The sequence below is a fragment of the Nelumbo nucifera genome, chromosome 7 (assembly GCF_055504915.1).
Source record: "Nelumbo nucifera cultivar China Antique chromosome 7, China Antique-T2T, whole genome shotgun sequence".
Lineage (NCBI taxonomy): Eukaryota > Viridiplantae > Streptophyta > Magnoliopsida > Proteales > Nelumbonaceae > Nelumbo > Nelumbo nucifera.
Genome location: NC_142655.1, coordinates 30147841 through 30163857, shown reverse-complemented (window position 1 = coordinate 30163857; position 16017 = coordinate 30147841). Strand labels below are relative to the sequence as shown.

Sequence of the window (16017 nt, the reverse complement as noted above, 5' to 3'; positions counted from 1 at the left end):
AAATGGGCAAGAAATCAATAAGTGATAGCAAGTCTCACCATTCTTCTTACAAAGGATGCACCAGTGTGGGGATAAACACCAATTAGGCCTTTTTCTTTGAAGTAAGTCGCAAGTGTTACATTTTTCAAGGAAAATTTCCCAACAAAAAACACTAATTTTGGGAGGAATTGGTCTACCCCAGACTTCCAAAACTGGAAAAAGGGATTCCAAAGACAGGAGAATGAGCCAATTCCTTGAAGAAAGAGGAGCAAGAGAAGATACCCGAAGGAGATGGAGCCCAAATCCTACTATCCCTCCTAAGGGGGTCAATAACCACCCCCTCAAGGATATTTAGCAGGTCAGCAATGAGGTTCAGTTTCGGTTCTCTAAGGGCCCTTGTAAAACCCAAATTCCAATCAATGGTTGAATTAGAGGTGGTCAAAACAGTGGAGACTGGCTCATTTTTAAAACGTGATAAAGAATACAAGGAAGGGAAAAGCTCTTTTAGCGGAGTGCTTCCCACCCAAACATGATCCCAAAATTTCATGTGGTTATCGAAGCACATATCATACCTGTTTAAAGGAAGAAAAAAAGGATGTATGGCATGAATTGATTTCCAAGGAGAAGCTCTCATAGCCCTAGTTGAAACTCTAGAGTCCCTGCCATCCATCGCTTGCCCATGAATACTTAAGACAACTTGAGCCCATAATTTATCCCTTTCCAAAGTCAATCTCCAAAGCCATTTCCCCAGTAGAGCTTCATTCTTTTTTTGCAAATTGCCTAAAGCAAGCCCACCATCACTTTTGGTTTTGTTAACTATATCCCACTTGACCTTATGATCCTTTTTCTCCTCTCCTGGTTCCCATAAGAAGTCTTTCATCAACTTTTCCAAAATTCCACATATTCCTTTGGGCATTTTAAACACCGAAAAAAATTACACAGGCAGATTTGTCAATGTGGACTTAATCAGAGTTATTCTACCTCCCATGGATAGGTAATTTTTCTTCCAAGATGCTAACCTCTTAGTGAATCTCTCAATCACTGGGTTCCAGAAACTCTTTTTACTTGGGTTATCCCCTAGTGGCAGCCCCAAATATGTCAATGGCCAATGAGCGATCTCACAACCCAAAATTCGGGCTCTATTCTCCACCTCACTTTCACTCAAATTAATGCCAATCACACAACTCTTGTCTAGATTCACTTTAAGATTAGTCACATGTTCGAAGACATTGATCACTTGCTTCAGATTACTCACGAAACTTACCTCATCCCCACCACAGAAAAGAATTGTGTCATCAACAAACTGTAGATGTGTTACTGGAACCCTATTCCTCCCTATCCTCCAACCTTTCACCAAGTTTCTAGAGTCTGCCCTCTCAACGAGTTTTCCTAGGACTTTATCAATTAGGGTAAAAGGAAAAGGAGAAAGGGGGTCTCCTTGTCTGATGCACCTGGTAGCTTGGAAATGATCCACCACCCTACCATTCACTAAAGTGGAATAGTGGCAAATCCCAATACATCCTTTCACCCATTTGCACCTTTTCTGCCCAAATCCAAATTACTCTAAGGCTTCCAATAGAAATGACCAATCCACCAACTCATAAGCCTTTTCGAGATTCAATTTGCACAAGAGCCCTTTCTTCCTGCTTCTTTTGAAATCTTCCACACTCTCATTTGCAATTAGGATTTGATCCACGATTTGTCTGTTTTCACAAAGGCACCCTGATTTGGGGAAATTATTAAGGGTAGTACCTCTCTAATCCTCCGAGAAAGCACCTTAGCAATGATTTTATAGAGGTTGTGTACCAAACTAATGGGTCTGAACTCTTTGGGATGACAAGCATCTCCCTTTTTTGGAATCAGAGCCAAGAAGGTAGAGTTTAGACCTGGATTAATCACCCCTCTTTCAAAGAATTCAGAAAAGACCTTTTGAATATCCTTCTTTTAGATCTATTCATTGAAAATATGGCTACCCTTATTTCTTCCAGTTCAAAGCTTCTCTCCAACCACACCCTTGATTCTTCTGGGATTCTTGGCCACTCCAAACCCTCAATCTGTAATCTGCTAGACATAGTCTTTTTAAAGATTGATTTGAAATGGTTCACAAAGGCTTCTTCAATCTCCTCCTGCTGAGTCAGTATTGCATCATTAATCACTAGCTTAGAAATCAAGTTCTTCTTCCTCCTGCCATTGGCTATAGCATGAAAAATTGTGTTTTTACCACCCTCCTTCACCCACTTATGTCTGGACTTCAGTCTCCAACTAATTTCTTCTTTGAAGAGGACATCCTCCAAGTTCTTTCTCAGCTCCCACCTAAGCTCCTTTTCCCTTTCCCCAAACAAACCTTGTTCTTCTTTTGCATCTAACTCCTCAATCATGTTCATCAACTGTTGTTTTCTTTCCTCAAGTCTCCCAAAACAAAGAATATTCCATTCTTTGATTTTGTTTTTCAAATCTTTCAGGTTCCATTGAAATTTCATACTCTCCCAGTTAGCCCTTGGATTACTTGCTACCCACCATTCTTTCACTTTCTCCTTAAAGCCTGGGTGGGAAATCCACATATTCTCAAATCGGAAAGGGATTGGTCCTCTATTCCTAGGCTCCACCTTACTAATCAAGACTGGCCAGTATTCAGAGGTGACTCTAGGCATTGTCCTTGACATCAAATCTCCCCAATGTTCTTTCCAATCAGTAGTAAAAAGAAATCTGGCTAATTTTGAACAGATTGGATCAGCTTGGAGGTTGGACCATGTAAAATGACTATGCGACAGATTTAGTTCTTTGAGCTCAAACACATTAATAAACTCATTGAATTTTCTCATGCTTGTAGTATTTCTTTGCTGCACCTTATTACACTCCTCAAGTTTCTCCTTTTGTAGCTTCACCTGTTTGCAGTTTCACCTCGGTATCTTTTTCAATCTCTAGTATTGGACTTCCATTATGTGTGCCTCTTTAATGTATGTTGGAATTGTTATGATTCGGCTTGCCTTGGAGTTCTATTTGTCTGAGATCAGTCATGTTGAAAGGTGGGAGAGAGAGAGAGTCTGGTTCGAACGGGAAGTCAAAACCTAACTCCCATTTGGTCAGACATGTTCTTTTATTATTAGAATAATGGAAAAGACATATGTGCCCTTATTTAAGTAAGGAGCACTGGTTCTAACATAATATTACAGATCAACAACCTTAATATAAGTATAAAGACAGAAATACCCCTACGCTAACACTCCCCCTCAAGCTGGTGAGTATATATCATATAATCCCAGCTTGTTACATATGTAGTCTACTCTTCCCCGACTCAAGCCTTTTGTAAATAAGTCTGCCCACTGGTTTCCTGTATTAACGTATGCAGTGTCTAGTTTTCCATTCAGCACCTTCTCCCTCACAAAGTGATAGTCAACCTCAATGTGCTTGGTTCTTTCATGAAACACCGGATTAGAAGAAATATGAACTGCAGTCTGATTGTCACAATAGAGCTTCATTGGAGTGTTGATGTTGTACCCTACTTCCTGTAGAAGGATCCTTAGCCACACTATTTCACAAGCAGTATGCGCCATAGCCCTATATTCTGTTTCTGCACTACTTCTTGCCACGACTGTCTGCTTCTTACTTTTCCATGTCACCAGGTTACCTCCCAGGAAAGTGCAATAGCCTGTGGTAGACCGCCTATCAGACACAGAATTGGCCCAGTCAGCATCAAAATACCCTTCTATTTCAAGTTTTCCGCCACTTTTGTATATCAAACCGCGACCTGGAGCCCCTTTTAAATACCTCACAATTCTCAGAACTACATTCCAATGAGGAATCAGAGGTTTCTGCATGAACCGACTTACCACACTAACCACAAATGAGATGTCTGGCCTAGTAATGGTTAGGTAGTTCAGTTTACCTACAAGTCGTCGGTATCTGTCGGGGTCTTCAAACACTTCACCCATATCACTGCTTAGCCTAGTATTTGTGTCCATAGGTGTTTCAGTTGGTTTAGCACCCAACAAGCCAGTTTCTTCCAGCAAATCAAACACATATTTCCTCTGGCACAGATTAATCCCATACTTAGATCTTGCTACCTCTATCCCCAAGAAATATTTCAGTTTACCAAGGTCCTTTGTCTGAAAATGATCCTGTAGATAAGTCTTCAGCCTGGCAATACCCATGTTATCACTCCCGGTAATAACAATATCATCTACATACACCACCAACAGTACTTTTTCTCCTGGAGAGTCATGACTGAATACAAAATGATCAACTTGGCACTGTCTCATACCAAACTTCTTTACCACCTCACTGAACCTACCAAACCATGCTCGAGGAGACTGTTTGAGCCCATATATAGCCTTCCTTAGTTTGCACACCTTACCATCCTCCCCCCGAGCAACAAACCCTGGAGGTCTCTCCATGTAGACCTCCTCGAGTAAGTCACCATGCAAAAAGGCATTCTTGATATCAAGCTGATATAGCGGCCAAGCATATATAGCTGCAAGAGAGATAACAACACGAACCGACCCTATCTTAGCAACTGGTGTGAAGGTCTCTGTGTAATCAATACCATAGGTTTGGGAGTACCCTTTTGCAACCAATCGCGCTTTCAGGCAGATACTTAACTGTATACACCCATTTACAACCAACAGCTTGCTTCCTAGTAGGAAGAACGGTGAGGTCCCAAGTATGATTATGATGAAGGGCTGAAAGTTCTTCCATCGCACGACACCACCCTGGAGAGGCAAGGGCTTCCTGGACATCTTTAGGGACAACTACTGATGATAACAAGGTGACAAACTAGCGATGGGATGCGGAAAGGTAAGTGAAACATAAGTAGAAATAGGATGACGGGTGCAAGTGCGTTTACCTTTCCGCAAGGCAATGGGGAGATCAAGCTTAGATGTGGGGTTCAGGTCTAGAGTTGGATTTGTCGACGGTGATGTAGCCGGAGGAGTAGCAGCTGGTATGCGTGGGCGATGTGTATACACTTGACGGATAGGTGGGCGTTCAACAGGTGGTGGCACTGGAGGCAAGGATTTGGTCACGACTGGAACAAGGGGAGGAGGATCGGCAACGGGAAGTGGAAGAGGAGGAGGTGACGAGGAGGAAGAAGCATCACCGGACCCCAAAAAGAACGTAGTAGACTCAAAGAAGGTGACATCAGCACACACAGAGGACCGTCGAGAACTAGGATGGTAACACTTATACCCTTTCTGGGTCCGATAATAGCCAAGGAAGATGCACTTGAGAGAACGGGCATCGAACTTGTCAATCCCGGGACCCAGATTACGGACGAAGCAGACACACCCAAATACCCTTGGCATAAGAGGAAACAGAGACAAGGCGGGAAACAAGATTGTAAACGGAGAACAACCATCAAGGATGGACGTGGGCATCCGATTAATCAAAAAGCAAGAAGTAAGCACCGCATCACTCCAAAAGGGTTTGGGAACATTCATGTGATGCATGAGGGATCGTGCTGTTTCCAAGAGATGGCGATTCTTTCTCTTAGCCACCCCATTTTGTTTTGGGGTGTAGGTACATGAGGTCTGATGTATAATGCCGTGTTGGTCCAGTATTCTTGAAATGATGAGGATAAATATTCACGGCCATTATCAGAACGGAAAACTTTAATGTGAACACCAAATTGATTACGAATCTTAGCATAAAATTTCTGAAAAATGGTAAACAATTCACTTATTTCTTTCATTAGATAGAGCCACGTCATCCTTGAAAAGTCATTGACAAAAATGACAAAATATCTATATCCATTATATGACATCACTTTATAAGGACCCCAAACATCGGAGTGAATCAAAGAAAAAGGACTCAACACACGATTATCAACCCTAGACCTAAAGGGAACACGATGTTGTTTCCTAAACTGACACGACTCACAATCCAAAACAGAAAGTTGACTCAAAGACGGAACCAAAGACTTCGAAACTTTTAGCGACGGATGACCGAATCGGTAGTGCCACTGGAGAGGAGAAAGAGATGACTGGAGAGCTGTTGAAGTTCTTCCACCATTGTCAAGATAATACAGTCCACCAGCTTCATGCCCTCCACCAATCTTCATCCCCGTCTTGAGATCTTGAAAAACACACATAGAAGGATAAAAAGTAATGGAGCAGTTAATTGATTTGGTCAGTTTACTAACAAACATAAGATTAAAAGGCAATTTAGGAACATACAAAACTGAGGAGAGGGATACAGGGTCTAGGTCAACATTACCAACAACACAAATTGAGGATGTGGAACCATTAGCAAGGGTGACAGATTGTGATGTTGAGCAATGAGATAGGGAAGAAAACACACTTGGAGTTCCAGTCATGTGATCGGAGGCTCCAGAGTCAATGATCTAGGGATTGGGTGTGGATGCCAAACAAGCCATACCTGAGTGGGCAAAAGTCGTCGTGTTCTGCTGTGATGTGGATTGGATAAACCTCTCATATTCATCACGGGGAACACTCACCATCTCCTTCAGGGGACCATCTGTGGATGGAGGAGGTATCTGATCAGATGAACGGTTCTCCTGTCTAAAGCTAGAACTAGTGTCACTAGTCACGGCATGATTGGCCCAGGTTGAGGGTGGACCATGTAGATCATAACAATAGGTAATGGTATGTCCATCCATACCACAATGAATGCACCTCCTCGGGCTTGAACCACACCCTCTACCATGGGCTCCCCCTGAATCTCTGCCCCCAGTACGACCACCGCCACGATTATAAGTAGGCCCACCATTGCCACTTCGGCCATACATCGGACCACTACTACCACCATGGCCAAACTGAGCTCCCTGAGCTCCACCTCTAGCACCACGACCTCTCGACACAGCAAAGGCAGATCTATCTGAGATATTCGAGTTCTTAGTAGATCCGATAGAAGTCCTCCGGAGTCGAGCAAATACCTCTTCTAAAGAGGGAAGAGCTGATCCTCCTAGTATCTGTGCCCTTACTGGTTCAAATTCAGATTTCAGTCCCACAAAAATTCGAGTCACATCAAGCTATTCTCTCTGTTGTTGCCGAATTTTGACATCAGAAGTGAGAGGGTGATAGACATTCAACTCTTTACATATGCTTCTCATACTGGCATAGTACTCAAGACACTGATTGCCTTGTTGCAGATTAAAGTACTCCTGATACAGCTGATACACTCGGGTTATGTTGTCCTGACCCGAATACAATTTCTTCGCATGGTCCCACACATCTTTGGCAGTGTCAAGAAACATGAAATTTACACTAATCCTGGGTTCCATACTATTCCATAACCATGTGATGATCTGAGCATCCTCTTGCTCCCAGTCTTCATACTCGTGAGAGTCAGTGGAGGGTTTCTCCTCTCTTTTGTGTTTTACCTTCTTCTTTGCCTTCAGAAAGATTTCGGCGGATTTAGCCCAAGGCACATAATTCTCTCCATTTAGTTTAATGGAGGTCATCTGAACATTCAGGTAGTTTGTAGGCACCATCACATTAGGTTTACAATCACTGTTATCTCCCATTCTGTTATCACCGATTCTGCACACTTGCTGAATTCTATTATCACTGAATTCTGCACACTGCACACTACTAGATCACACTCGTCACACTGATTTCAGCGCTTGTTGTTGCTGAAAATTGTACCCGTTTCACCACAAACCCTACTCCTACGGCTACCTGAAATCTCACCACTATTTGATCAGAACTCTTCCTTCGAATTACACAAAAAAAAGCATAAACCCTAGAACGCTATTGTCTGAAACCCCAGCATATGATCTGAAACATACTTCCTAGTTGATCCACAACAGAAATCATGCATAGAAATCTCTTACCTTATCACTGAAGGAACAACCAGAAGAGAAGAAAATCAGTCCACACACGACACACACTGCACCACAATCAACCCTACATTGATTAGGGGAGGGCTTAGAAACCACAACAACTGACCACACAAGACACAACTGGAGGCATAGAAACCTCCAAGGGGAGAGGGCGATCACTCCTTTTCTGCCCTTTCTCTTATCTCCAGTTGAATGCAGGAAAACCAAGAGAAACCCTATATTGGGTGCGCAGAGAATAGAAATCTAGGCAGATTCAAGTTGCTCTGTTACCATGTTATGATTCGGCTTGCCTTGGAGTTCTATTTGTCTAAGATCAGTCACGTAGAAAGGTGGGAGAGAGAGAGAGAGAGAGAGAGAGAGAGAGTCTGGTTCGAACTGGAAGTCAAAACCTAACTCCCATTTGGTCAGACATGTTCTTTTATTATTAGAATAATGGAAAATACATATGTGCCATTTTTTAAGTAAGGAGCACTGGTTCTAACATAATATTACAGATCAGCAAGCTTAATATAAGTATAAAGACAGAAATACCCCTACGCTAACAGGAACAATGTTTTAAAAGGTGTGGGAGCCCCTAGGTGAGGCACACTCAAAACACCCTAAAGAGCAAGCCAAAGGTGTTGATGCCTCCGAGGTGTATGCCTCATGCACACCTCATATGAAAAGAAAGAAAGAAAAGAAAAAAGGAAAGGGAAGGGAAGAGAAAGAAAAAGAAAGAAAGAGAAGGAAAAAAAGAAAGAAAGGGTAGAAAAGGGATAAAAAGTTTGGGCAGGGGGCTTCGCTCCGAAACAGCCTCCATGACACCTTTTTTTGTGCTAGGGTCTCTGCTCCAGCCCTACTTGCACTTCATTCTTCTTAATATAAAACATATTTCATAAAATGACTTGAAGTTATTGCTGTTAGCAGAACTTTTAGGTTGAAAAGTAACCCAAAAATTGAAGAGAAGAAGAGAGAAGAAAATAGAAAAAGAACAAGAGAGGAATGGGCGAAAAATGTTACATTACTGCCGCCCTAAGCAGTATTATTTATGTGTTTAACATAACATTAGGTAAAAGGACAAAAATGCCCTGCTACCTATAATAGTACAAGAAAGCAAGCATAAGCAACAAAAGACTGAACTTATGGGACCACACGTAAATATATCAGGTCTGGTCCATTGTATCACTACACCTCCCCTCAAGTTGGGAATAGATATTCATCATTCCCAACTTGCACAAATCTGATTCCAATTTGACTTTGGTGACTGTTTTGGTGAAGAGATCGGCAAGCTACATATTAGAGGCAACATAGGGCAAGCAAACATCTTGAGAAGCAATTTTCTCTCAGTCTCGGATGAAGTGACAGTCAACCTCAATATGTTTAGTTCAGTCATGCTGGATGGGGTTGTGAGCAATATTTATAGCAGCTTGGTTATCACAATACAACCACAAGGGATCTCGGCCATAACACGTCAGCCACACCATGAGCCATGGACCTGTATTTTGCCTTAGCACTTGAATGGGCAACAACATTTTGCTTCTTGCTACGCCATGACACTAAGTTACCTCCAACAAATGCATAGTACTTTGAAGTCAATCTTCTATCATCAACACATCCAGCCGAACCAGCATCATTATACACCTTGATTTTCATATGACCATTATTTTTAAAGAGTATACCATGAGCTGGACATTTTTTCAAGTAAGCAAGGATTCTTTCCACAACAAATAGATGAGTGGTTCTAGGAGAATGCATGTATTGGTTGACAACATTGACAACATAGGAGATGTTAGGACGAGTAAGACATAGATAAAGTAGCTTTCCGATTAGTCGTTGGTACATGACTTTGTCTTCAAGAGGTTTGTCCCCCTCGACAGTTATCTTATGATTCAATTCAATAAGTGTGTCTGTTGGTTTAACTCCTAGTTTCTCAGTGTCCTCAAGGAGATCAAGGACATGTTTCCTCTATGAAATGAAGATACCATGTCTAGAGCAGGCCACTTCAATTGCCAAGAAATATCGCAGGTCATCAAGGTCTTTCACATCAAATTCCTCATTAAGCAATTGTTTGAGAGAATCAATCTCATCAGCATCACAACCGGTCACAACAATGTCGTCAACATACATTGCATGAAGGGTGAGAGAAGCACCATTTCTCTTAATGAAGAGTGTGGTTGGAGTGGGCCTGTACATAACCAAACTTTTCAAGAACCAATCTAAATCTATTAAACCAGGCTCTTAGAGATTGCTTTAAACCATATAGAGCCTTTTGCAATTTGCAAACTTTCTTCCCTATAGCTTCATCATAAAACTAGGAGGTAACTCCATATACACCTCCTCTTGCAAATTGCCATTAAGGAAAGAATTCTTGACATCTAGTTGGAACAGAGGCCATGAAAAATTTGCTGCAAGGGATAGTTGAACTCTAATGGTATTCATCTTGGCAACAGGTGCAAAGGTTTCTAGGTAGTCAATGCCTTAAGTCTGAGTATACCCCTTTGCAACCAACCGGGCTTTGTACCTTTCAATTGAGCCATCTACGTTATGCTTCACAGTGAACACTCATCTGCACCCAACTGGTTTCTTCCCCTTCTGGCTTGTTAATTAGCTCTCAGGTCTTATTTTTAACGAGAGCACCCATCTCTTCCTCCATTGCATTCTTCCACTCAGGTACTGCAAAAGCTTCCTGGATAGACCTAGGATAGATATAATAGAGATGGATGCCAAGTAGGACTTATAGGATGGTGAAAGATGATCATAGGTGATAAACTGAGATATGCAATGGGAAGTAGATGAAGTGCACCGACGCTTTTCCTTGCGGACTGTAATGGGAAGATCAAGATCATCTGGAGGGGGTAGAGGATCAAAAGGTGAGAGTGATGTATCAACAGACAAGGAGGGAGAAGTACCTGAATCTGGAACTACAGAGGAGAGAGGAACTGACCTGGACTGATTATGAGCACCAAAATCAACCTACCTCCACCTCTTGTGGTAAACTCTGAACTCCCTACACCTTTGACAAGCATCTTCATTGCATAACTCTCCTTCAGGAATAGGAATAGGTAGAGGAACTTTAGGACAAGGGCTATCCTTCTCATTGTTCTCCCCTTGAGAAGAAACACCTGGGTAATAAGGGACATCCTCAAAAAATGTAACATCCATGGACACAAACCGAGAGCCAGAACTAGGATCATAACAGCAATATCCCTTTTGATTCTGTGCATAACCAATGAATATACATTTAGCAGCTTTAGGATCAAACTTAGAATGATGAGGTCCTAAAATTTGAACAAAATAAGTGCACCCAAAAACTTTAAGAGGGATGGTGTACAAATCTTTCTCAGGATGCAATAATGAAAAAAGAGCATTCTTATCCAAAACACGGGAAGGGATTCGGTTGATGAGATACACAACTGTATTAATAGCATCCCCCAAAAAACGAATGGGAACATTAGAATTCAGCATAATACTTCTTGCAACTTCCAAAATATGCCTATTTTTTTCCCTCAACTACCCCATTTTGCTGAGGTGTATGGGGACAAGTACTCTGATGAACAACTCCATACTCAAGAAAATTTGAATTCAGATGTTTAGTGAAGTATTCTTTGGCATTATCAGATTTGAAAATTTTGATTCTAACTTCAAATTGAGTGAGGACCATTTGATGAAAAACACGAGTTAAGGTGGGAACCTTATCTCGAGAACGCCCATGATAAACGAGAGTAATCATTGACAAACAATAAGAAATACTTATACCCCCCCCCCCCCCCCCATAGAAGGAATATGATATGGCCCCCACACATCAGTATGCACAATTTCAAAAGGAGTGTTGCTTCTTTTATTACTCAAAAAATAGGTACAATGTTTTGTAAGCTCACAACTTTCACACTTCAAAAAAGACATTTGAACTGACTTAAACAAAGATTGAGAAACAAAAAGGCTTCGCAACTCCTTTATCACTTCTAGGTGGGTGCTCAAACAGGTAGGTTCCATTCATTTCATGACCAATCCCAATCACCTTCCTTATCACCAGATCTTGGAAAATACAATGGTCAAGAAAGAAGGTTATTGAGCAATTCTGGCTTCTTGTAAGACTACTGATTGAAAGTAAATTAATGCTAAGCTTAGGTACATGCAAAACTGAGGACAAGGTAATGACATTAGAGAATCTGATGTTTCCTTTGCCAGAAATGGGAACAAGGGAGCCATCAACAATGGATACTTTATCTCTGCCTGAAGATAGACTGTATGAAGTGAATAATGAAGACAAGCTTGCCATATGATATGATGCACCAGAGTCTATAATCCAAGTAGGGTTAGTGTTACCTGGGGTAGAGGCATGAAAAGTAGTGGCTCTTGTACCCGAGTGGGCAAAGGCTGATGTGGAGGAAGGAGGTTCCATGGTAGCAAAGATAGGTTGAGATGATCCTGCAAGCCCAGCTTCATTCTCCAATTGAGTCAAAGCTGCCCTGACTGCAACTAAGGCCTCCAAAGAAGTAGACCGAGGTCCTTGAAGGGAAGAACCATCTGATGTAATAGCTGTGTTTGCATTTCCCTTCTTATTCTTGAGTCTTTCTGGTACAAGATTGGGGTGAAGCTTCCAATAAGTGTCTTTTGAGTGTCTAGGTTTTCTGCAATATTCACAAAACACACATTTCTTTCGGTCTTTCCTTCATTCTTCATCTCTTTCTCCCTCTCACCACTATACTTGTGTCTTGTAGCTGCTAATGCCACCTCCATTTGAGAATTTTGTAGCATAACCTTCCTCCTACTCTCTTCACTATGTACTAGGGAGTAGGCTTGAGACATGGTAACATTTTCCCTAGTGAGAAGCTGCTGTCTAACAATGTCAAAATCAGAATTCAGACCCGCAAGAAACTCAAAATCTCTATTTCTCTCAACTAACTTATTATAGGTTGCTACATCCTTGTTACTCTCCCACTTAATTGTTTCAAGATGATCTATCTCGTGCCCTAAGGATTTCAGAGTAGAGAAATAAATTGATACGGGTTTCTCCCCCTGCTTCAGATTGTTCACTTCAGTTTTCAACTCATAAGCCCTAGCCACATCAAGTGGCTATGAGTAAGTCTTTCATATTATCCCAAATATCCTTGGCTGTTTTTTCCCAAAGGTAATTTCTGCTAATATGGGGCTGCATTGAGTTGCACAACCATGTCATCACAAGATAATTTTCTTGAATCCATTTTGCATAGGAAGGGTCATCCTTGGCTGGCTCCTTAGTGTCTCCAGTCACATAGCCTAACTTTCCTCTTCCTCCAATGGCCATCATGGCAGATTGAGCCCACTCCAAATAGTTAGAACCATCAAACCTGATTGTGGTAATCTGAAACTGGTTGTTATCAGTCATACTAAGAGCCCTTTCAACACCTTTGCCAGTAGGTTTCTGTTCACCCCCAAAGAATCCCATGCTGAGTTCAACACAGAGAAGAAAAGGAACACACTCAACTCCCCTTTCGAATAAAAAAGGCTGGGGACAGAAGTGAAAAGACTACCCAGTCCAGTAGATTTCAAAAAAAGGCAGCCACACCTCACAGAGATTTCAAAAAACCCTACTTCCTGTTACAAACTTCAGGAGAGTTGAAAGGACTACCCAGAAACTTCTGGGCAGCACCTTCAATCTGAGATTTAAACCCTAAATCTCATCTCGAAATAAGTTTTCTCTGATTCTTCCTGACTGCTGGGCAATCTCCAAGAACAGAAGTGTCCTGGGCAAGGCTTCGAACTCCACCAATCTCCAAGAATCAGGCCATGGACAGAACTAAATCTCCAGCCCTATTAAAATCTCATGTAGCCGGCTGGTAAGAGCTCACATGAGATTCACGAGCAGAACTAAACCTGCTCTGATACCAACTTGAAGTTACTGCTGTTAGCAGAACTTTTAGGTTGAAAAGTAACCCAGAAATCGAAGAGAAGAAGAGAGAAATGGGCGAAAAATGTTACATTACTGCTGCCCTAAGCAGTATTATTTATATGTGTTTAACATAACATTAGGTAAAAGGACAAAAATGCCCTGCTACCTATAACAGTACAAGAAAGCAAACATAAGCAACAAAAGACTGAACTTATGGGACCACACGTAAATATATCAGGTCTGGTCCACTGTATCACTACAAAATGAAACAAAAATAGAAAAACAAAATGAAATCCCTTCCTCTTCTTATTCTTCCTCCTCTTTAGGAGGCTTATGCCTCCTTGTACTTGAGAGGCTTATGCCTCTTATGTTCTGAACTACGCCTGATGCCTCCATCTAGTGGAACATCTTGCATCATGCCCCTCCACATTTTAAAACATTGTGCTGGAATAATTCCCTGTTTCCATGTTGTTTATACTATGTACCTTCAATTCTGAATCTCATTTTTACACATGCTGACCGATAATTTACTTATCTAGGAAGATGAAGCAAGAAAAGGAGAGTTGGAGGCAGATAAAGATAGGATGATGAGAGAATACAGAGCTCAATTAGATGCTGAAAGGGCAAGCAAGCTTGCCCATGGGAGAAACCATTCTAGCAGTAAGTCTGGTCACAAAAAAGGTAAGTGTAAGTTAAGAAATGCAGTATGCTAAGTTCTTTTTATTTGTAGTATTTTAAGTAGCTTCTTTTCTTGATTTGATACATGTCCATGCAGATAGGAAGGACAAGGATTTGAAGAAAAGGAGCAGCAAAAAGAGAAAGGTTCTTCCATTTAACAACTATACCATTTCATGTGCTCATTTTCTTTTCCTGTGAAAAGGGTTAAATGCATAAATACCAAAGTGCATTTTTTTCCTTAGATTAAATTATTTGTAGCATTATTTAGTAATGCAACATATCAAAGAAACTGCTAACTCCTGCACTTCTGACATAGATGGCATTCCATCTTGTTGAACTTTGCAGCCCATCAACAGGTTCTCTTGGATTATTTCCCCTAACATTGCATGTATTACATGATCTTAAGCAATCATTTGAAAATATGGAGTAATGCTATCTATTGGATGGCTAGCATAATCCTACTACAATTTGTTTTGAGAGATTTGGCAGGCCATCGAATAGTGACTGATGGATTGATTGGTCCACGTATGTATGTCTATGTTTGTATTTTGAGTTGTGTTAGAATACTACATGTTTGCTTAGAGAGTGGGTGGCAGGGCATTTATGTCCATCCACTCATATTTTACTTAGGGTAGATTAATAATTTTTCCTAATATAATCTATTGATCAAATAAAAAATAATTTTTCCTAATGCAATCAGTTTCCTTTTATAAATAACAACCCGATGCAGGTAGGAGTTAGTTTTTCCTCCCCATCAAAACTGCTCTTCTTCTCCTCCATCTCTTCTTTCTTTTCCTATTTTCTGTTTTCTTAATGTTTTATAAATAAGAGACCATAGATTTGATTACATGGTATTGGTGCTTTTCCTTGTATTAGAGTTTGATCAGAAACAGTGTGTAATTTGGTGTGTTTTTAAATGGTCAAAAGCAGTGGATGTGCTGTGCGTGAGATTGTGGTAAGATTCCCTCTGTTTGAGAAATCAAAGAGGGGTATGCTTGTGGTGGTTGGTGGCTATATAAAAAGAGATTAAATTTTCAGAAACTGTGTAATAGAAGAATGATGCTAGCAATTGATTTTTTTTTTTAATCAGAAAGGAAAATTTTATTAACTGAAAATTGCGATTAATAATCAACCCAATAACAAGTTTACAATGATGCCCAAAATGGTTCCTGTCTCATGACGCCATCCTGTTTGCAGTTCTTTTCGCCCACTTAAATTGAACATTCAAGTCCTCTGAAATAGTTTCATCACCATCATCATCATCCATGCCTTATCCCAACTATATGGGGTTGGCTACATGAATCCTGTTTCGCCAATTCTTTGAAATACTTTCCACTTCCCTAAAGGAATGCCTAAATGTCCAGGGAACATGTCTGCTGCACTTTGCCCATGAGATAATAAACTTTGAGTCTCCTTCCACCTCTAACTGTTGGAAACCCAATTGCTTTTCTAATTTTAGGTCTTGCAACAAGGCCTTCAATTAAGCTTTCAAAGAATTTCCTACTCCAGTAGGCCCTGAATAAAAAGTCACCACCCTGCCTTCAAAGTTCCTGAAGACCCCACCTAGAAATTGATTACAGATTGCAGACATATGTGCTGGTATATATAGCAGAATTGGTGATGCATGTGTGTTGTCTACCTGTAGCAGTGATTAGCAAGTAATTCCCAGTCCAAATTCTGAAGTCTGATTTGGTGTTATATGTTTTAAAGC

At 41.0% G+C, this 16017-nt stretch overlaps 1 protein-coding gene across 4 annotated transcripts in view; it reads left to right on the top strand.

Annotated features, from left to right (window-relative positions):
* Positions 1 to 16017, top strand: part of LOC104598214 (stress response protein) — a 46673-nt gene that overhangs the window by 21528 nt on the left and 9128 nt on the right. For all 4 annotated transcript variants that reach the window (XM_010260137.3, XM_088891316.1, XM_010260138.3 and 1 more), the window contains 2 exons: positions 14168 to 14309; positions 14404 to 14450. In XM_010260137.3, the coding sequence (XP_010258439.1) occupies positions 14168 to 14309; positions 14404 to 14450 (189 nt within the window). The remainder of the gene's footprint in view (positions 1 to 14167; positions 14310 to 14403; positions 14451 to 16017) is intronic.